The 22,172-nt window shown below is 43.9% G+C and overlaps 1 protein-coding gene across 1 annotated transcript in view; it reads right to left on the reverse strand.

Annotated features, from left to right (window-relative positions):
• The window catches only part of NARS1 (asparaginyl-tRNA synthetase 1), a 59,245-nt gene that overhangs the window by 19,034 nt on the left and 18,039 nt on the right, over positions 1 to 22,172 (reverse strand). The window contains exons 9-12 of the mRNA XM_063453935.1: positions 21,695 to 21,916; positions 7,755 to 7,954; positions 4,421 to 4,556; positions 964 to 1,077 (exon numbers count right to left, since the gene is read on the reverse strand). Of these exons, the coding sequence (XP_063310005.1) occupies positions 964 to 1,077; positions 4,421 to 4,556; positions 7,755 to 7,954; positions 21,695 to 21,916 (672 nt within the window). The remainder of the gene's footprint in view (positions 1 to 963; positions 1,078 to 4,420; positions 4,557 to 7,754; positions 7,955 to 21,694; positions 21,917 to 22,172) is intronic.

Genomic DNA, 22,172 nt, shown 5'->3' on the forward strand with positions numbered 1-22,172 from the left:
CCCGGCTGTTCCCATGCTAGTGGAATTTGATTACAATTTTACAATTCTATTTTCATTTGGACTTTTTTTTTTTACTGTGGACTTTTTATATTTATAATTAATTATTGTTATTAGTTTTTACCTTTTTGGTATATACACCTCTGTATTTATTTTTGGTGCTACTTTTGTAATGCCAGAGGCAGTATGCAGCTGCTCGATTAATAAAAAAGTACCTGTTATACAGTGTTCAAGATTTAGAACAGGAAAATTAGAGAAATGTACAATTACATCATGATAAACGGAAATAGTGGAACATGATGTAACAGAGACCCTACAAACAATGACTGCCAATAACAATATCTGTTACACTCCGTTAATTACTCACCTGTCCATTCTATTAGAAGATTGTTTCTGGTTAAAACACAATGTAAATAAATAATTCTAATAGAGTACAGGAACAGCAGGAAATGAAAATCTGTTAAACTGCCCCTGTATTATATAGGAAGACACAAAGGATCCATTATAGGATTGTTTCTGCAGTGATCCACCCAAAGGTAAAAATAAAACAGCCTAAATTCATCAGTGGATTTTAACAGTGTTAAAAGTCACTGGTTCCCAGCCTAACCCCTCAAATCCAACCAATAATTTAAGTTCAAATTGGGAAATGTCTAAATCCTAGACTGCTGGTGAACCTTGAGGGTAGAGAAACTCTGGGGTAGGCCACTCAGAGAAAACACACATATACTGATCAGGTTGCGAAGGTAATTTAGGTTTACTAAAACTTCCATGAATGTCTAACCGCCTGTGTGCGCCATAGCTACAGTAGACACAGAATCATGGGAGTTTTTAGTAATCACCGGTGAATGGCCAAAGATTGCTTTTTTGCGGTAGCATGTTAACTGAAGAAAATTTAAAGAATCACGTCAGAATATATTTGAGACACAGATATTGCCTCCAGAAAAACAAATAAAAAGTAAATATTACCTCTCCAAACTCATAGAAAGTACCATCATCTTTCTTAACATCGTGCTCCTTTAACCAGGCAATGGCCTCCGTATAGTTCATTCTCCTGAACGGACGTTTAGGTGGCTTGAATTCCTGCAGTGACATTTCATGTGTTAACATTTTGGATGTCAATAGCCTTGTCATCTTTTGTTAATTTAAAATGGTATTCATAATGAGTTTATAGCTTTGGAAACAAACAAATAAATAAATAAATAAAAACGCCACAGATTTCATTTTTCCCAGATCGTACACTAGGTTTAACAAAACCAAATCCTCAGCAATAAATGGTGGAAGTTATTTTACCCCCTTTTATTCTTTTGTTGTCAATCTTTGTTTTATTGAAGCAATGTGAGTTCGTTACAAAAAGGAAGAATATATCAGCGAATATACACACATATACAGTAACCATTAACATTGATATATACTCTCACGAGTGTCCGCTTCATTTGACGTTTTAAGGGATGTCGCTTTGTCTGGTTAGTTAGGCATATATAATTGTGATAATGTAGTAGTAGAGTAGATTAATACAGGTTAGGTTTAGCTGTTGTGTAAGCATGGGTAGAGTTTATATAATATGGTTTATCGCAAGTTAAACATGCTATGCTTTGGTAGTAGGCAGTATAAATGCGATAGGGCATATGGATATACTGTGCACACAGGATACAAGGTAGGCATGAGTAAACATATTAGGCATAACTGTTGGTTTCGACAGTACTATGTTAACAGACTAATCGTGCTTGTCTAGTCCCAAGTTGCTGCAGTATGTTAATAGTTTTTACAAGCTAGTTTGGCTGGATTATGCAGTTACTAGAGTTTTAAACTCATGTTAAGTTGCTGCCGTGGCTCAGGGTGCTGCGTGAGGGCTCCCGGCCTAGCGGCTGGCGTCTCGATGTCCCCTGGCTGGTTCACCCTATGCCTTGTTGGGGCTGGGTACTTCTCTGCTGCGAGTGCTCTTGTTGCCTCGTTGTGGTGCCACTCTCCGACGGGTGCTGTTAGGGTCGGATAGCTGGATCGTGCGGCTGGAGCAGGGTCACCCCTGATGTGGTGGGTGCTGGTGAGATTCTCATGCTTGGTTTCTGCAGTCCCCTCCGCTTTGCTGCTTTGCGCATGAGAGGTGAGTGTCGAGCTCTCTGCTGCCATCTTGCGACTTTGTTTGCTATTGGAGTTGCTGGCCTTTGCTGTGGTGTGTGGAGGTTGTCGAAGTAAGCGGTTTTCTGTCGTTTTTAGGTCCCCTTTGTGTAGTTTGTGCTCAAGCTTGAGCCAAAAGTCTGCAAAGATTTGGTCCAGGCTGGACTTTGGTTCGTGAGTGTGAACTCCCAATTTTCTATTTAAGTGTGCACTACAAGAATATTTTAAAATCAGATGGTCTGCACTATATTGTCTATATATGTATCTTTTCAGATGATTTTTTTATAAAGGTTTACTGGTGAGATATATACTTACTAGATAGACATAATAATACTCTAGCGCAACATCTTTTTCTGGATATTGGGTTGTGTTGTACCTCGTGGCTGTTTGGGGCCTGCGTGGTCTCCGCCATCTTAAGTAGACCCTGCGGCTCTCCGGCTCTCTTCCCAAGGTTACTGCCGTGTTCGAGAGGGCCCCCAGAGGTGGACTTGGATTACCCCGGCCGGTGCAGGGGGGGGGGGGGTGGGGGGGGGAGGGGGAGGTGGAGTTGCGGGGTACCCGTTTGTAGCAGCCGGTGTCCGGGGAGCCCCAGGCTGGGAGGTCGGCCACCTCTCCCATCTGGTATCCGCCGGGCCTTTTGCCCTCGTGGGTAGTGTTGACTGTCCGACATCCACTCACGGGCCGCATTACCGGTTCACCGTGGGGATTGATAGCAGGTGAGTCGCTTGAAATCATGTTTTAGTGCGCTTTATGAGTGAGAAATGTCGTTTTAGCTGAGTCTAGCGAGGAGCTCTAGCTAGGCACGTCTTCCCTCCATGGCAGTCAGGCCCCGCCCCCCTCCCCCTTTTATTCTTTATTTAAATTGGCAGAGACAATATACAACTGTATAACACGGTACAGCATAAAATCTAAATTTTCTGTATAATTAAGCAGTTCATTTTGAGAAAACCCAGTGTGATAAAGCTTTGAACAACCTCTCATCCACTTGAAAAACCAAGCTGAGAATCTCTCGCTATGGAAATAGAAGTTGCCCCCGTCTGCTTTTAAAGTCTAATTCCCCCCCCCCCAAAATGAATGGAAAAGTTATTACAATTCTATTGTGCAAGCTTGTGTAATTCACTTGAATACCAAAAAAATGGGTTCTTGCTCATAAGTGCAAACACAATGCTGCAGATGTTTTGCACAACTAACAATTTCCTCAAGAGGGAGGAGTAAGGATGCAAATATTTTGCCTTATTGGATTTTTTGGTTATTTTCCACAGTGCTATTTTAAAGAAAAACGGTCACCTCAAAACTATTTTTTAAAGGGACACTATAGTCACCAAAAGAACTTTAGCTTATTGAAGCCGTTTTGGTGTGCTCAATTCTCTGCCATCTAGGATTTAAATCACTTTATTTATGCACCCTAGTCACACCTCCATCCATGCGACTTGCACAGCCTTCATAAACACTTCCTGTAAAGAGTCAGCTAATGTGTATACTTCCTTCATTGCAAATTCTATTTAATGTAAAATGTGTTATCCCCTGCACTATTGATAGCTTGCTAGACCCCCCAGAAGCATCCCGTGTATGATTAAAGTTCACTTTAGAGATCAGGCAATAACAACTTTTAAAGTAAGTTACATCTAATCGAAAGTGAAACTATTTTTTTTTTTAATGCATGGTGTGTGAGTCACAGCCAGGGGAGGTGTGATGAGGGCTGCATGGACACAAACAAAATGGATTTAACTCCTAAATTGCAGGGATTTGAGCAATGCGACTGCAGGATCATGATCTATACACTAATACTGCTTCCTTAAGCTAAAGTTGCTTTGGTGAGTATAGTGTCCCTTTAATATAACAACCTTTTGAAAGGAAATATATATATATATACACACATACACACAAATATATATATATATATATATTTTTTTTTTTAACAAAGTATATGTACAAAAAGGAGAAACTAGCCTTTAGTATATGACAAGATCATTTAGTCATACACATGCACCTTAGGTGAGACAGTGTTAAAAAAACAAAACAGCCTCTAAAGTTTTCCTTGCTTCTGCACAGGGGGTGGAGCGGGGAAGATTAACTGTGGGTTTTCAAACACTATCTGACCCAGGGTGCATGTACATGGCTGAAGGTTCCTATCATATACTAAAGGTAGGGACGAGTTTTTTTTTTACATATACTTTATTTCAATAATTGATAAAAGGCTTATATTAAAAATAGTTTTGAGGTGACAGTTGTCCTTTAAATGCATTTTTGTGCCATAAGTGGCCCATTAACTTCACCCAGAAATCAAGTGAACAAGGCGGTAGCATACCGGATGCAGGTCATAGATCAAGCTGGCTACAGGAGACTTTAACACTCTGTCAACCACATCGCACACCAAGTCCTCGAGGCGATCAAGCAAATCCTCATATGTCATGAATGGACATTCGGCTTCTATGTGCGTATATCTAAATAAAAGGGAAAAAAAACAAAACCACATTTGAAAAATATACATTTGCCAAACCATTATTTGTGATGTATGAATAAAATTGTACCGTATATACTCGAGTATAAGCCGACCCGAATATAAGCCGAGGCCCCTAATTTTATCCCAAAAAACTGGGAAAACTTATTGACTCGAGTATAAGACTAGGGTGGGAAATGCAGCAGCTGCTGGTAAATTTCTAAATAAAATTAGATCCTAAAAAAAATATATTAATTGAATATTTATTTACAGTGTGTGTATAATGAATGCAGTGTGTGCGTATGTGTATGAGTGCAGCGTGTGTGTATGAGTGCAGCGTGTGTGTATGAGTGCAGTGTGTGTGTATGAGTGCAGTGTGTGTGTGCATGAATGCAGTGTGTGTGTGCATGAATGCAGTGTGTGTATGCATGAATGCAGTGTGTGTGTGTATGAATGCAGTGTGTGAATGCAGTGTGTGCAGGGCCGGTGCAAGGATATTTGCCGCCGTAGGCAAAAAAAATGTTGCCGCCCCCTCCCCCCCCCCATATGTCCTGACTTCCCCTCCTCCTCCCTCAGTGGTCCTTACCTCCCCACCCCCGTGTTCCTTCACCCCCCCCCAGTGGTCCTGACTCACCCCTCCCCCAGTGGTCCTTACCCTCCCCTCCCCTAGTGGTCCTTACCCTCCCCTCCCCTAGTGGTCCTTACTTCCCCCTCCCCTCCCATAGTGGTCCTTATCCCACCCCCTCCCTCTCATAGTGGTCCTTATCCCCCTTCTCCCTCCCATAGTGTTCCTTATCCCCCCCCCCATCCCTCCCATAGTGGTCCATATACCCCCCCCATCCCTCCCATAGTGGTCCTTATCCCCCCCATCCCTCCCATAGTGGTCCTTATCCCACCCCCTCCCTCCCATAGTGGTCCTTATCCCACCCCCTCCCTCCCATAGTGGTCCTTATACCCCCCCTCCCTCCCATAGTGGTCCTTATACCCCCCCTCCCTCCCATAGTGGTCCTTATTCCCCCCTCTCCCTCCCATAGTGGTCCTTATACCCCCCCTCCCTCCCATAGTGGTCCTTATCCCTCCCCATCCCTCCCATAGTGGTCCTTATCCCACCCCCTCCCTCCCATAGTGGTCCTTATCCCCCCATCCCTCCCATAGTGGTCCTTATCCCCCCCCCCCCCCTCCCATAGTGGTCCTTATCCCCCCCTCCCTCCCATAGTGGTCCTTATCCCACCCCCTCCCTCCCATAGTGGTCCTTATCCCCCCCCTCCCTCCCATAGTGGTCCTTATCCCCCCCTCCCTCCCATAGTGGTCCTTATCCCCCCCCTCCCTCCCATAGTGGTCCTTACACCCCCTTTTTTTGTTATTATTAATTATTTTTTTTTTATTATTTTTATATTATTATTTCTTATTTTATTTATATTTTTTTTTTTTCGTCCCCCCTCCCTGCTTGATATATGGCAGGGAGGGGGGCTCTCCTTCCCTGGTGGTCCAGTGGCAGTTCAGTGGGGGGAGAGGGGGGCTGGCAGAGCTGTAACTTACCTGTTCTGCAGCTCCTGTCAGCTCTCTCCTCCTCTCTCCTTACACTGGGAGCTGACCGAGGTGCTGACCGGACGGCGCAGAGGAGGAGAGAGCTGACAGGAGCTGCAGGAAAGGTAAGTTACAGCTCTGCCAGCCCCCCTCTCCCCCCAGTCTGTATTATGGCAATGCAAATTGCCATAATACAGACCTTGACTCGAGTATAAGCCAAGTTGGGGTTTTTCAGCCCAAAAAATGGGCTGAAAAACTCGGCTTATACTCGAGTATATACGGTAATTGTTTGACGTTTTAATTTCAATATGACATATGAACAGAAAATTACTCTACTACTGCTAGGCAGGTTGACAACTTCTTTGCCAGAAGCTCAAGGAAGCAGGCTGAAGGGTCAGTGTTAGGACCCGCTTAGGGGGGTCTGCCTTGACGTTGGCAGGCGGGCATCCCTCCAATGGCCATTGGAGCAACTAAATGACCTCCATTTGTCTAAATATACATAGGGATTAAGGAAAAAGCGCAAGTAACATTTTCTTTTCTTTGGTTTTTACTATATATTGGGGCTGATGTGTGTTGTAGTCCTTGCTGCTTAAGCGCAGGACTTCTCTTTTTGTATTTGTATTTACTTTGTATCACACAGCCTGGTTACAATGCTGCTACCCATCCCATGTGTTCCCTATTAAGGGTTAATAAGTAAAGGGGTGTATATAAAAAATATCCCTTTCTGTCTCATTAGAGATATCTTTGCCAGAAGCTCAAGGAAGCAGGCTGAAGGGTCAGTGTTAGGACCCGCTTAGGGGGGTCTGCCTTGACGTTGGCAGGCGGGCATCCCTCCAATGGCCATTGGAGCAACTAAATGACCTCCATTTGTCTAAATATACATAGGGATTAAGGAAAAAGCGCAAGTAACATTTTCTTTTCTTTGGTTTTTACTATATATTGGGGCTGATGTGTGTGGTAGTCCTTGCTGCTTAAGCGCAGGACTTCTCTTTTTGTATTTGTATTTACTTTGTATCACACAGCCTGGTTACAATGCTGCTACCCATCCCATGTGTTCCCTATTAAGGGTTAATAAGTAAAGGGGTGTATATAAAAAATATCCCTTTCTGTCTCATTAGAGATATCTTTGCCAGAAGCTCAAGGAAGCAGGCTGAAGGGTCAGTGTTAGGACCCGCTTAGGGGGGTCTGCCTTGACGTTGGCAGGCGGGCATCCCTCCAATGGCCATTGGAGCAACTAAATGACCTCCATTTGTCTAAATATACATAGGGATTAAGGAAAAAGCGCAAGTAACATTTTCTTTTCTTAGGTTGACAACAAAGACCAAAGATGGCTGGATATACAGATGTCTAGGTTGTCTTTGTTTTTTTACTCAAGCAAAGAATATGGTATTTGCACAACACTTTAAAACAATGTTAGAAATTTCCTGGTCTCTGCAGAAGCTGCAGATTGACTACAACCAAGGAAAATTCAAACTGGAATATCTTAATGTTTATAATATACACAAGACATTAAAAACAGGGAGGTGAGCACCCTGAAAGATAGTCCCTTTAAAAAAAAATTAACACACTATTCATAGTGAAACCCTACTGATGTAGACAGCATAGAAGAATACCGAAACTGATTATATGGGCCCATAGTACAGCGGAATAAAATCATGGTGGAAAGAACTCTTACTCAGCAAGATGTCTGCGTGTTCTAGACTGTTCTGCGCGGTAGGACTGAGCAATACAGAAGGTGTCGCCCAGAGCTGGAATGCAGGTTTCTAGATACAGCTGAGATGATTGTGTTAGGAAGGCCTCTTCTCCAAAGTAATCCAGCTTAAAGAGAGTCGAGCCACCTTCCACTTGTGTTTGGACCAATGTTGGCGGCGTAACCTATGAAAATAGACAATGACGCAGTTACATAAAGCGGTGTATAGGGAAACTAAAAAATATCATGTACATCTTTCAAAGCAACTAAAATTACATCCTTGTGACACTGAAGTAGAGTAGAAACCAATGGATTGGAATTTGTAAGAAAAAAAAAAGTAAATGTCTAGCTCTCGTTACTGATTAATCAATCAAGGACCACTACTCCAGTTATATAAAATAACAAGACTATGACTGAAGAATAGATCGACTGCTAATAGTACCTTGGCTATATTTGTAGAAAAGTGATTTTTAAAGCCTAACTGATCAAGTGTGGAAATCAAGATGCTGTTGGACTGTGACCTACATAAGCCAATATCAAACACATGTTGAAAAATTCTGTGAATTAAAGGCCTCTAAACAAGTGGAGCGCTACAGTTAGACACCCAAGATCTAAGGGGTTTGGAGGTCTGAGCACAGGTGAACGAAGCTATTGTAGCTTGTGTGCTCAAATTAAAATATCTTTTAAATTTGTTCTAGAAGAGACAGAGGATTCCTGTATCACGTGTCCTGTACAATTCAGCAGTGAAAGATGATAAAAACAAAAAAACAATAAATCGAGAAACCTAATTTCAGGTTTGTGCATAACTGCACAAAGCATTCTGAAAGGTGTATACAGGTTTAGGTACTTTCTAATTGGACATTAGAGACCGAGCACAGCTGGTTAACCAAGAAAGCAAAAATCAAAGATTATCTTGGAATTCGCATTAGCCAATTACTTCAGTGTACTTTCATGTATGAAACAGACCCAATTTCAAGGTTCATGTTAATGATCAGCAACAACGTATCTAATCATGACAGAACAAACAAAAATGTTTGCTTTTCTCTGGTTACTTCCTCTGTTTACAGATTTGCATTCCACACAAAAAATGACACACCACTCCTATCCATAAGGTCAGCATTAATGGCTTTATGGATAAACCACTGCTTTCCAGCTCTGAAAACACATTGCTGGACATGGTTAGTGACCTTCCCAAAATCGTTTTACGATCAAAGAAGTGGAACAGAATTAATTCAGACAGAGATAAGGAGGGATAGCATATGTTGGGCATTTTCTCATTGAGCCTATATTATTAGTGTGGTGGAATCTCGGTAAAAATAAATTTAGTAGGCCGAGATTACCACGTGGCATGTGTACGTGCATATGCTGACGTATCGATCAGTTGGTTGCACGAGGCAAGATACGATCAGTAGTGTACGGAGCATGTGCAAGAATACAGGATGTAGTATTCCCCTCCTCCATTGTGCTGGACAGGCCATGCGGTCAAACAGGAAGTTAATTCTTATTTGTGTTGATTGGTCAAGAGAATGTGCGGGTGGAGCTTAATATGGGAGGAGTTATGTGCCTATATAAGGAGCCTGCACTATTGTCCGGGGCTCAGAACTTGCTGTATTTTGGTGACGTTAGTCCCTCTGAGTCCCGATCGGTGATCCAATAAAGAATCTCTTCCTTCCTGAAGAAACCTGTGTCCATCTCTCTGTGCTTGGCTTCCGTCAGTTTCTCCGGTATCATTTGGTGCATTGGCCGGGAAGCTCATCGTTCAACGGTAGCTGAGAGGCAGAGGCGTGAGACGGTCTATCTTTGCCCACGTTCTCTACGGCTGCACCCCTGAACTTCTGCGTGGACCTCCCTTCGTCTCGGCGCCACTGGTCTGTTGTCCAGGAGATCATCGGCCTCTACGTGAGAAGTGCTGGGGTGTCCCCGTCGATGAGTGTGAACTCAGGTTCAGGAACGAGGAGGTAAGACAACTGCTGTTTTAGACGGCAGGACCCACTAGGGGTATACCGATTGTGCGGTAGGCCCAAAGGGGTTTTGAATCTGTGTATCTGCCCCCTCTGTCGGAGGGAAGGAGCGAAGGCGCACCGCTCGATCGAACGCTCTTTAGTCAGACCGTTTGATTTGGTTAGTCAGGCGGGGTCCTGGTGTAAATAGCCCTAGCCGGACACCGGTGTCTTGTCTAGACTAGCGTTCTAGGGTGTATATTACGTTCGCTAGGTCGGAGGGACCGGGAGACTAAGCGGCGCCTGTGTAAATTCGGTTCGCTAGTTCTCATCCTATCTGGGCTAAGTGGGAAGGCGTGTAAATTTGGAACCCACTAGACTTTTGATAGTGCGACTAAGAGGCGCCTGTGTAAATTCGGTTCTCTAGCTCGCTATATATGTGGTGATTGGGCAGTGTGGCTAACCAAAACGGGTGTATATAGTTTTAGGTAGTCCATTCAAGGTACTGGCCAATAGTTTAGTTGGGAATTGTAAATGTGTTAACGATTGTTTTAGTAAAGTGTATATCTTGTTAGATAGCGCGAGCTCAGCCGTCTAGCGAGAGTGTTAATAGTGTGTTGCTGTATTATAGTGCACGGTACCATAACCCTGTATATTTACTGACACTTTTTATAAGTACTAATCATTGTCGTCCATTGCATGTTTAACACCATAACCACTAATAATTGTATTGTGACCTTAACTTGTGCTTTGACCTATGCTAACCGTACTGTAACCGCTATTTGTAAAAGACGATGTTACTGGGGTGTGTTATAGACGGGTAATTCGTATATAGAGAATTATAGCGTGGGTGACTGTATAGTTACGCCAAAGGGCATAATATTGATTATATAGTGACTGGTGTAGCAGCTGTGTGTGTACGGGAATTCCCTGAGTGTTTATTGTTATTGTGTACGTTTCACTTGGTAACCGTACCACGTGGTGCTGTTGCCAGAGGAAACGGGTGTGACTGTTGAATAGTACGCGTGTATAGTATTCGTTGTCGACGACGTTCCATTGTTAAGTATGGGTGCGTCGCAGTCAACGATTCCGGATCCCTTAGGTTGTATGGTGAAGAATTTTAAAAAGGGATTCAAAACTTGTGATTTTGGGGTTAAGATGTCTCCTGTGCGTTTAGTTACTTTGTGCACTAGGGAGTGGCCTACTTTGGTTGCGGCATGGCCGCCACGTGGCAGTTTGGATCTAACTCTGGTACAGCGCTTACACGTGGCTGTATCAGGTAGGCCTGAACTTTACGGCCAGTTTCCTTATATTGACTGTTGGAGACAGGCCGTAAATGACTCGCCAAAATGGCTCCAGACATGCCACGAGGAGCAGTGTCGCCTCATGGTAGCTAGGACTTGTTCGTCCACTAGGACTGGTGTTAGGCCCATTTTGGACACGCCCCCTGAGTCCGAGATCCCTTTGCCGCCCCCTTACTTTCCGTTAAGAGGAAGTGACGCAAACGCAGGAAGTCCTGCAGCCCTCCCCTCATTACCCCCATCCACTTCCGCTTCCTCCTCCAGTACAGGATCCACCCCCCCTCGTACTAAATCTCCCCTTCCGGAACCAGAACCCACCCCCATTAGAAACGAATATCCTGATTTGGCGCCACTTCAGACTTCCGGTCAAGCTTCATCTAGCTCGGCTCGAAGTGTTTTATTTACGACCTTTTCCCAAAACCAACCTCCCACATCCCCATACCCTATCTCTCCCCGACCGAAACCCATGACTGACGCCTCTCTACGTAGCCCCATCCAAACCCAACAGTTGACTGGTGCCCAACAATTAAAGCACTATCAGATGCCTCTTCGTCTGAATCCCGGGTCAGCTTATATCGATGCCGCAGGTCAAATGGCACACGCTGACCCAGTCTTCGTATATGTCCCATTTACCACAACCGATCTTTTAAATTGGAAGACCCACAATTCCTCGTATACTGAGAAACCACAAGCTATGACTGATCTGTTCACCTCAATAGTACAGACACATAACCCGACATGGGCTGATTGCCAGCAGTTATTAATGACTTTGTTTAACAATGAGGAAAGGACAAGAATTAACCAAGCAGCCATTAAAGCACTAGAGGATAGAGCCCGTGCTTTGAACCAAGCTAATCCAGCAGCATGGGCCGCAACACATTATCCCAACACCGATCCCGATTGGAACGTAAATGGTGCTGATATGGTTCAACTCAGAGCCTATAGAGACGCTATAATTGCTGGCATGAAAGCCGGAGGAAAGAAAGCTATTAACATGTCGAAGACAGTTGAGGTGATTCAGAAAAGCGATGAAGCGCCCAGTGTCTTTTATGACCGATTATTGGAGGCATACCGCTTGTATACCCCCTTTAATCCGGAAGACGCAGATAATTCCCGAATGGTGAACTCCGCCTTTGTCAGCCAAGCTTACGGAGATATTAAGCGCAAGCTACAAAAGTTAGAAGGGTTTGCAGGTATGTCAATCACCCAACTAATGGAGGTAGCGAATAAAGTTTATATGAATAGGGAAACAGAAAGTAAGAAAGAGGAAGAGCGCAAGATGCGTAAAAAGGCTGATATGCTAGCGGTAGCGATCGCAGGCGTAGATAGACGGGGCCCAGATAGAGGCGATAGTAGATGGAGTAGGGAGCCTTTGAGTAGGAATCAGTGCGCGTATTGCAAGGAAGAAGGGCATTGGAGGAACGAATGTCCGCAAAGAGAGCAGTACGAGAGAGACCTACCCAGGGCAGGCTACGGAAACTTAAGAGGCAGAGCGAGAGGTAGAGGAGGCCCCGGAGGGAGTAATGGTTATAGAGGGAGTAATGGGAACAGAGGAAGTGTTAGGGAAGACAGGTATATTCCAGCAGCGCAAAGGTCCCGCGATAGAGAAGGTAGGGACTTTGTAGGATTGGCTGACACGGTCATGGAGGACTATTGATACCGACCGGGCTCCATCCCCCTTGGTCGAGCGGAGCCTATGGTCGATGTATCAATAGGGGGAAAAAGGAGTGCGTTCATGATCGACACTGGTGCTGAACATTCAGTGGTGACTAATCTAGTTGCTCCTCCATCTGGAAGGACTATTACTGTGATAGGAGCAACTGGAAGAAGTGCTGAAAAACCGGTTCTTAAAAGTCGACTCTGTACATTGGGAGGCCACGTAGTAAAACACCAATTCCTTTATATGCCTGAATGTCCAGTCCAATTACTGGGACGTGATATGCTATAAAAATTACAAGCGCAGATTACGTTCCTACCAAATGGAACAACATCCTTAAAGTTTAATGGACCTTCAGGTATTATGACTTTATCCGTACCAAAGGAAGAAGAGTGGCGACTTTATACAGTGTTGACTAGCCAAAACCCTAGGAGTGATGAGACATTGTTTAACATACCAGGAGTTTGGGCAGAGAACAACCCACCAGGACTGGCCCGCAATATTCCACCTATAAAAATTGAACTGAAACTTGGGGTTTATCCAGTGAGCCTAAGACAATACCACATCCCACAGAAGGCTAAGAAGAACATCCAATCCTATCTGGATAAGTTCATACGGTATGGTATCCTAAAATTCTGTACTTCCCCCTGGAACACCCCATTGCTGCCTGTTCAAAAACCCGGTACAGATGAGTATCGACCTGTGCAGGACTTGAGAGCAGTCAATGATGCGGTTGTTAGTATACATCCAGTTGTACCCAATCCATATAACCTGCTTGCTTTAATTCCGGGCGGGACTACTTACTTCACAGTCTTAGATCTCAAAGATGCCTTCTTTTGCCTCCGAATTGCCGCAGAAAGTCAATGTATTTTCGCTTTACAATGGGAGAACGCTGTAACGGGCTCAAAACGCCAAATGACTTGGACAAGACTGCCCCAAGGGTTTAAAAATTCACCTACCCTATTTGGTTCAGCTCTAAGTCAAGATCTACTGGATTTCGAGTCTATCCCAGGAGAATGTGTATTGTTACAATATGTAGATGACTTGTTGATAGCAGCAGTTACAAAAGAAAAATGTCAGCAAGCAACGCACGATCTACTACATATTCTCTGGAAGGCAGGATACAAGGTGTCCAGGAAGAAGGCTCAGTTGTGTTTGCCAACTGTCAAGTATCTGGGATTCCATATCTCTGAAGGTCAAAGGATAATGGGGCCAGAGAGAAAAGAAGCTGTCTGCCAAATACCAATACCCAAGAATAGAAGACAAGTGCGAGAATTCTTGGGGGCAGCAGGCTTCTGTAGGATATGGATTCCCAGCTATGCGATACTGGCAAAACCTCTGTACGCAGCCATCAAAGGTACAGAGCACGACCCCTTCTTATGGACCCAAGAACAGCAAACGGCATTTGAAGATGTGAAGAAGGCTTTGATGAGTGCCCCAGCATTAGGTCTACCTGATCACACACGACCATTCTACTTATATGTACACGAGCAAAGAAGAATGGCTGTGGGAGTATTGACACAGTACTTGGGATCATGGCAAAGACCTGTTGCCTACATGTCTAAGCAACTGGATGCAGTGGCCAGCGGACTTCCACCTTGTCTAAGAGCCGTAGCTGCAGCCGCCCTGCTAGTAGCTGAAGCCGATAAACTCACTCTGGGTCAAGAACTTTATGTAGGTTGAAGAAATACATGCAATGGAACAGCTAACTGCCGCTCTCAATGGCACCACAGAAAGATACATGCATGTTTGGATGCCCTGGATAACGTATATATCAAATAGACCACAATAAACACCAACACAGACCCCCGGAGTGAGATCGGAGCAGGGAACGTGACGGGGGGTCAAAACTTGGGGAGCCTTTTCGGGCCCCGGAGGGGTGCCCGGCTGGATGGTCCGGAGGAATGCGGGGGGCCCCGGCCTAGCCGGCGAACGAGCCTTCCCCTCCCTCCCCTTCCCCCTCTCTGCCACACCACCACCCTCCCACCCTGACCACTTCGACCCCACCCTTCTCCTTTCCCCCTGAACACACCGTTCCCTCGAGCAAGGTACAGGCTTAAGGCATACTAAGTCGAGGCTGTCGCCTCATACATGCCACCTCGCAAAAGTTAGAGCTGGGCCGTACTTAGGCCCTTCAGAACAGCTCCGAACCATGGACAAACACCATGTTCCGGGGAGAACAATTAATAGAGGACAACAGGGACTAGAGGCCATCTGTACGAGGGACACAAGGGCCATTGGCACTGGCAGTGAGGCATAAGGAATCCTAGACCCTTACAAGTCACAGACTATCTGCTGACCACCACCGACTACCCAAGCCGCCAAGACTGACGCATCCCACAGGCGACTAACAAGCTCAGACCCTACAGTCCACACCACTGGCAACGAAGGGGGGAAGGTTGACTGAGAACCCAAACGGAACACATGTTCCAATGCTGCTGACTAATGCTTGCTACCCAAAGGTGCACTTAACAAACACAATGAGGTCACACCAATTACGGACCGACCACTACCCCCCCCTCAGTAGAGGAAATAAATAAAGAAGGAGGACTGAAGGGTGTAATTCAGGGATGACGGATGGGAAGACAGATGAATGGGTAACTTGGAGAGACACCTACACTGCTGTCCGTAGTCCCAGGCTGACACTCCCACCCGACACCTCTGCTAACTCACTTGGTTATGCTGCCTTGCTTGGGACACATACTAACCATGTAAATGTAAGGACGATGTAATGGCGACTGGGGTCACCCCCCACAATTGAACTATATATTGGAATAGGCCCTACCGGGAAACGAGGGCGTATCCTAAACTATGTTCTCGATGTTTGTGTAAAACGTATTCCTTGAACCTTACTTTATGTTTTGTTTGTTTCTGAAAAACTTAAAATAAAGATTGACTAAAAAAAAAAAAAAAGAACTTTATGTACGAGTCCCACATGCAGTACAGACGTTGTTGGATTACAAAGGAAATCATTGGTTTAGTAACAGCCGTATGACCAAGTATCAAGCAATGTTGTGTGAAAACCCAAGAGTGCATTTAGAGACTGTAAACACCTTAAATCCAGCTACCCTTTTGCCGCAACCTACTGAAAGTCAACATGATTGTTTGGAAGTAATGGATGAAGTATTTTCAAGTAGACCAGATCTTCGTGATTTTCCCATCCAGAACCCCGATGTTCAATATTATACCGACGGCAGTAGTTATGTGAAAGAAGGGATCCGCTATGCAGGATATGCAGTAACAACAATAGACAAGGTGATAGAAGCTCGGCCACTGGCGAAAGGAACATCAGCACAAAAGGCAGAATTAATAGCACTAACACGAGCGTTACAATTGGCTGAAGGTTTAAGAGTGAATATCTATACGGACTCTAAGTATGCGTTCTTAACCACTCATGCCCACGGAGCTTTGTATAAAGAAAGAGGACTACTGAATTCAGAAGGCAAAGAAATCAAATACGCAGCCGAAATCCTACAACTATTGGAAGCAGTGTGGGAGCCGAAAGAAGTCGGTATCATACATTGTCGAGCGCATCTGAGAGGAGATGGTGATGTAACCAAGGGAAATCGGATGGCAGATAGTGCAGCTAAGCGTGCTGCTGAATCAGGAAGACAGGAGTATGTGGGGCATATAGCTGCTCTTATACCAACTCCACTGTCCCAATGGACTCCAGTTTATACAGCTCAAGAAGAGGAGTGGTTAAAGACTGAACCGGGAAAGTATTTGGAGAACAAGTGGTATCAGCTAGAAGATGGAAGAATAGTCATACCAGCATCACTAGCGGTAGAAATTGTCCAAAATTATCATAACGGGACACATTCTGGGAGAGACAGCACTGAAGAATCTCTTAGAAAACATTTCTACATACCAAGATTGTCCAACTTGACTCAGGCCATTGTACGAAGATGTGTAACGTGTGCTAAAAATAATGCAAGACAAGGACCAGTAAAGCCACCAGGAGTCCAGTTTATGGGGGGACTCCCCATGTCCGATCTACAAATAGACTTTACAGTGATGCCTAAATCGGGTGGACATCGTTACCTGTTGGTAATTGTGTGCACCTATTCAGGCTGGGTAGAAGCATGTCCTACTCGTACAGAGAAAGCAGGAGAAGTTGTAAGATTCCTGCTACGAGAAATAATACCCCGATATGGACTACCCTGTTCTATAGGATCGGACAATGGTCCAGCTTTTGTTCACCAGTGCCTACAACAACTGACTCATATGCTTGGTATAAAGTGGAGGCTTCATACTGCATATAGACCCCAGAGTTCTGGTAAGGTAGAGAGAATGAATAGAACTATTAAGAACCAGTTGGCTAAAATGTGTCAGGAAACCCAACTTAAGTGGAACGTTCTCTTACCCATAGCTCTATTGCGAATCCGCAGTACCCCTACCAGAAGGATGGGCCTCTCTCCTTTTGAAATTATGTATGGGCGACCACCTCCCGTACTTGGTAACTTAAGGGGGGATTTGAGTCAGTTGGGAGAAGGAATTACCCGGCAGCAGGTTGTAGAGTTGGGTAAGACTATGGAGGAGGTACAGAAATGGGTACAAGATAGATTACCTGTGAATATTTATCCCCCTGTTCATAGTTATCATCCAGGAGATCAAGTGTGGATTAAAGAGTGGAATAATGTACCGTTAGGGCCCAAGTGGAGAGGTCCTTATGTTGTTCTTTTGTCTACCCCTACAGCGATAAAAGTAGCCGAAGTAACTCCGTGGATACATCACTCCAGGGTTAAACCAGCAGCAGTCGATTCTTGGCAAGTTACAGCAGATCCAGAGAATCCCTGCAAGATCCGGTTGAAACGCACTACTCAGTCGGAGTAACGAGGAATTATTGTGGATTACAAATTTTATTGTTACAGGTGTGAGTGAGAAGGCCATAATAAAGCCTGTCCGCTTACCAACACATAGTGTATAAGCCAGGAAAGTCTCGAAGGGACACCTGTGAAGACGAGCAGAACTCCATTCCCTGCAGCCCTCACATCCTGGAAGCTGAGGTTCCATCGCACGGACGAAGACTGAGGATGACGGCGAAAGATGTGCTTTTGATTGTGTTTATTTACATGTGTTTTTATATTCAGGAAGGTAGAGGTACCGACACTCCTAGCTGTGAGGTATGCATTAAGACTACGAGAACAGGTAACCATATTTCCCAAACCCTAATTTGGCATTCACAATACGAATGTAAAGGAGAGGTATCAAGATGTAGATACCTAAATATAGACTATAGTGTGTGCCATTTAGGAGTAGGAGAACCTAAGTGCTTCAGTCCAGAGTATCAACCTCGTACAATTTGGTTGACTCTCAGGAATGGAGATCCTCAGGGGACCCTAATTAATAAGACGGTGTTAGAATCCGTATATTCTTCGGGTGTTCTGCTATTTGATGCATGTAAGGCGATATCAAGTGGTAGAAAACCGTGGAATGTATGTGGGGATCTTAGATGGGAGAGGACGTATGGGTCTAATGATAAATATATTTGTCCCAGTAGTAAAAATAAATATGTAAGTCCTAGATGCCCAAATAAAGACTATAACTTTTGCCCATATTGGTCTTGTGTGGGGTGGGCGACTTGGGGACAGACAGTAGATAAAGACATGATAGTGACTAAGTTGCCGACTAGCCCTTATTGTAAGTCTATGGAATGCAACCCAGTCCATATACTTATTAATAACCCCGACAAGTTCCTAGATAAGTATGGAAATTTATTTGGGTTTCAGATATACGGGACGGGTTTAGATCCTGGGACATTATTGTTTATAGGAATAGAGACTGATACGGTATCCTCCCAGACTCATCAAGTATACCATTCCTTTTATGAAGAGATGAGTATAGATAATAAGATCCCCCATAACGCTAAAAACCTGTTCATTGACCTAGCTGAAAGTATTGCCGGTAGTCTTAATGTTACCAACTGCTATGTGTGTGGAGGTACTAACATGGGAGACCAATGGCCTTGGGAAGCAAAGGAGGTAATGTCCGGTTCTGAGGCAGTTGACCAACTAATATCTACACAAGCCGATTATCATTTGAGTGTTAGAGGTAAATCTGAGTGGAGATTAAAGACCTCCATCATAGGTTATGTTTGCATAGCAAGGAAAGGAATAATGTATAATACTTCTGTAGGAGAATTAACTTGTCTAGGGCAAAAAGCTTATGATGATGATACTAAAAATACAACTTGGTGGTCGGCTTCAAATGTCTCAGAACCATCTAACCCGTTTGCTAGATATGCCAGTTTAAAGGATGTGTGGTTTGATTTATCCATCACATCTACCTGGAGAGCCCCAGCAAATTTGTACTGGATCTGTGGTAAGAAAGCCTATTCGGAGTTGCCACAGGACTGGGAAGGGGCATGTGTGTTGGGTATGCTCAAACCATCCTTCTTCTTGTTACCGATTGAAACAGGTGAGACTTTAGGTGTTAAAGTGTATGATGTGATAGGCACCTGGGAAGATAATGAATGGCCTCCCCAGCGTATCATAGATTATTATGGGCCAGCCACGTGGGCTGAGGATGGTACCTTTGGTTACCGAACCCCTATTTATATGCTCAACCGTATTATAAGATTACAGGCGGTGGTTGAGATTATTACTAACGAGACATCACAAGCGCTCAATCTCCTAGTGAAACATAACACCAGGATGAGGACAGCAGTCTACCAAAATAGATTAGCCTTGGATTACCTTTTGGCAGTAGAGGGAGGTGTATGTGGGAAGTTTAACCTGAGCAATTGCTGTCTTCAAATAGATGACGAAGGGCAAGCAATAGCTGAGCTTACTAGCCATATGGTTAAACTAGCGCATGTGCCTACTCAGTTATGGAAAGGGTACAATCCAAGTAGTTGGTTTGGTAGCTGGTATGAGTGGTTTGGAGGGCTTAAGGCAGTGGTAGGTGGAGTCCTACTGATTTTAATGTTGTGTCTACTCCTGCCGTGTCTTATATCCTTAGTAGTTAGGTCTGTGCAAAGCCTGATAGAAAATATAGCAGAGAGGAAGGCTGCTGCACAGATAATGGCGATATATAAGTATAAGGCTCTAGATCAAGGAGAACCAATGCAGGAAGATGAGTGTTAAAAGATTCACATCATAAGATAAGTCTGGTCTGGTTCAAGGTAACTTGCGGTGTAAGCAAAACTAAGGTTATGTGATGCCTCAAGTAATTGTAAAATATCAAGAGGCATCAAAGGGGGGAATGTGGTGGAATCTCGGTAAAAATAAATTTAGTAGGCCGAGATTACCACGTGGCATGTGTACGTGCATATGCTGACGTATCGATCAGTTGGTTGCACGAGGCAAGATACGATCAGTAGTGTACGGAGCATGTGCAAGAATACAGGATGTAGTATTCCCCTCCTCCATTGTGCTGGACAGGCCATGCGGTCAAACAGGAAGTTAATTCTTATTTGTGTTGATTGGTCAAGAGAATGTGCGGGTGGAGCTTAATATGGGAGGAGTTATGTGCCTATATAAGGAGCCTGCACTATTGTCCGGGGCTCAGAACTTGCTGTATTTTGGTGACGTTAGTCCCTCTGAGTCCCGATCGGTGATCCAATAAAGAATCTCTTCCTTCCTGAAGAAACCTGTGTCCATCTCTCTGTGCTTGGCTTCCGTCAGTTTCTCCGGTATCATTAGAAGTGTAGATTTGTGGGCTGTTCCTGGTCTGCTGCTGCCTGTGGGCATAAGGACTAAGGTTTCTTTACCCTTTTAGTCCTCTTCTGGCAATCCATGCTTACACTTCTTACAGAGGCTATATGAGTGATTGTCCATGTCCAGAGTAGACCTTTTTTAAGGTTTATTCCCATGGCTAGGGCAGGTCAAATATCTTGCAACTTGCATATTCCTATTGCTGAAAAAAACCCTGTATTTATGAAATGTGGAAGTTCTCTGAATTACCTACAGTTCCATTGGTCTCACGTGGCTTGGCCCAGACTGGGCGAACAGACCACAAGTCCCATATTCTCAGCAACTCATACCCATCCATCTTTTCTGAACATCTGTGGCCCTTTCTTGGACTATGCCAAAAATTCAGAACATTGTATTGTCACCTTTAAATTGAACAGAGGTTGTCTTTAGCTTCACTAACCTAATTTTCATTTATCCTGTCTTCCCTTTTGACTTTTTCCAAAGTGATATTTTATTGGATTTTAAAACGTGTTAATAGGGTGCAGAAATAAAAAGGAAAAAGGGAGACAAAAAGGTAATGGTACATTGTGCGCTGCTGCGGATACAACTTAAGACACATCATAGTAATAAACATACAGAAGGACATCTGTATCACAACATTAGGCTGTACTTCCTAAACTCTGACCACCTCCCTTTGGGTCGGTCACGGTGCCTTTGTTTTCCAATCTGCAGTATCCTGCGCCACTCAGACACTGGCTATGCCTGCCTGCGGTTTATTTATTTTTTGTTTTGTGTGGATGAAATGGAAGGTGTATGCGTGCCTCTATTAAATTTGGATTGTAGTAGTTGTTGTGCCTCTGGAAGTTCACTTGTTTAGTTGCACTGTTTGTAAACTGTGGATATCTTATATGGTCCTTTTGCGACCTGCAGCCTTGTATGCAGTTGATAAGTAGGGTATACACAAGGAATGTAACTATGTACAGTGTGGGTAGCTCCCTTTCCTTTTAACTTAATACACTTTTTCTGCTTCTTATTTTATCTTCCTTGTGATACTTGGAAGTTAATATTTTGCCTTGTGTCATGTACATACCAGTTGTACCCAATACTATTATAGGAGTCTTTCTTTTCCTGATTAAAAAAATAATAAAATTTAAAGGGGGAAAAAAAATTAAACAAGTTTAAAAATTTGAATTTATGGGTGGTGTATATTGAGAAGGTGAAATACTGGATTCAGATGTTAATTGTACTTGGTAGGAAAAGTTGCTCTGTATGGGGCACTTGGCTGCAATCTTTTATTGGTAACTTCAATTTTCCAGGTTTATGTCAGTAACACAAGGACAAACAAACATTGCTTAAATGAGAAGAGAAAAAATAAAATAAAATAAAAACTTGCCTCATAATAGCCACGATCAAAGAAATGACTTCTGAAGCAATTGATGACAGTAGAGCGCACTTTGAAGATTTTGGACATGTTTTCCCCCCTGATCATCATGTGACGGTTGTTAAGCTGAACATCCACATCAGACTCTTCATTAAGAAGGTTGTCAGCACCACCAGCAGGAGCCAAACCTATGAGCTCCCAGTAATCACAGGTCAGTTCATGGCCTCCTGGAGCCTACAAACAGGACAAAGAACAACTTGAGAATTAATTCACTGCAGAATATTGGTGGAAGCAAACACCATTTAATGCAGATTTATAATAATTGTTTGGATTCACCGCCTGCCTTTAAAACATCCAAGCATGCACTTTCAGACAGATTTAATGCTTCCCAAAAATAGTAACAATATGGTTACTGTGAATGCATGGCCTGTACAAAATCCTATTTGTATTTGAGAAAATAAAAATGTATATTTGCATTTGTTTACTTTTT

Source organism: Pelobates fuscus, chromosome 5 (genome assembly GCF_036172605.1).
Source record: "Pelobates fuscus isolate aPelFus1 chromosome 5, aPelFus1.pri, whole genome shotgun sequence".
Lineage (NCBI taxonomy): Eukaryota > Metazoa > Chordata > Amphibia > Anura > Pelobatidae > Pelobates > Pelobates fuscus.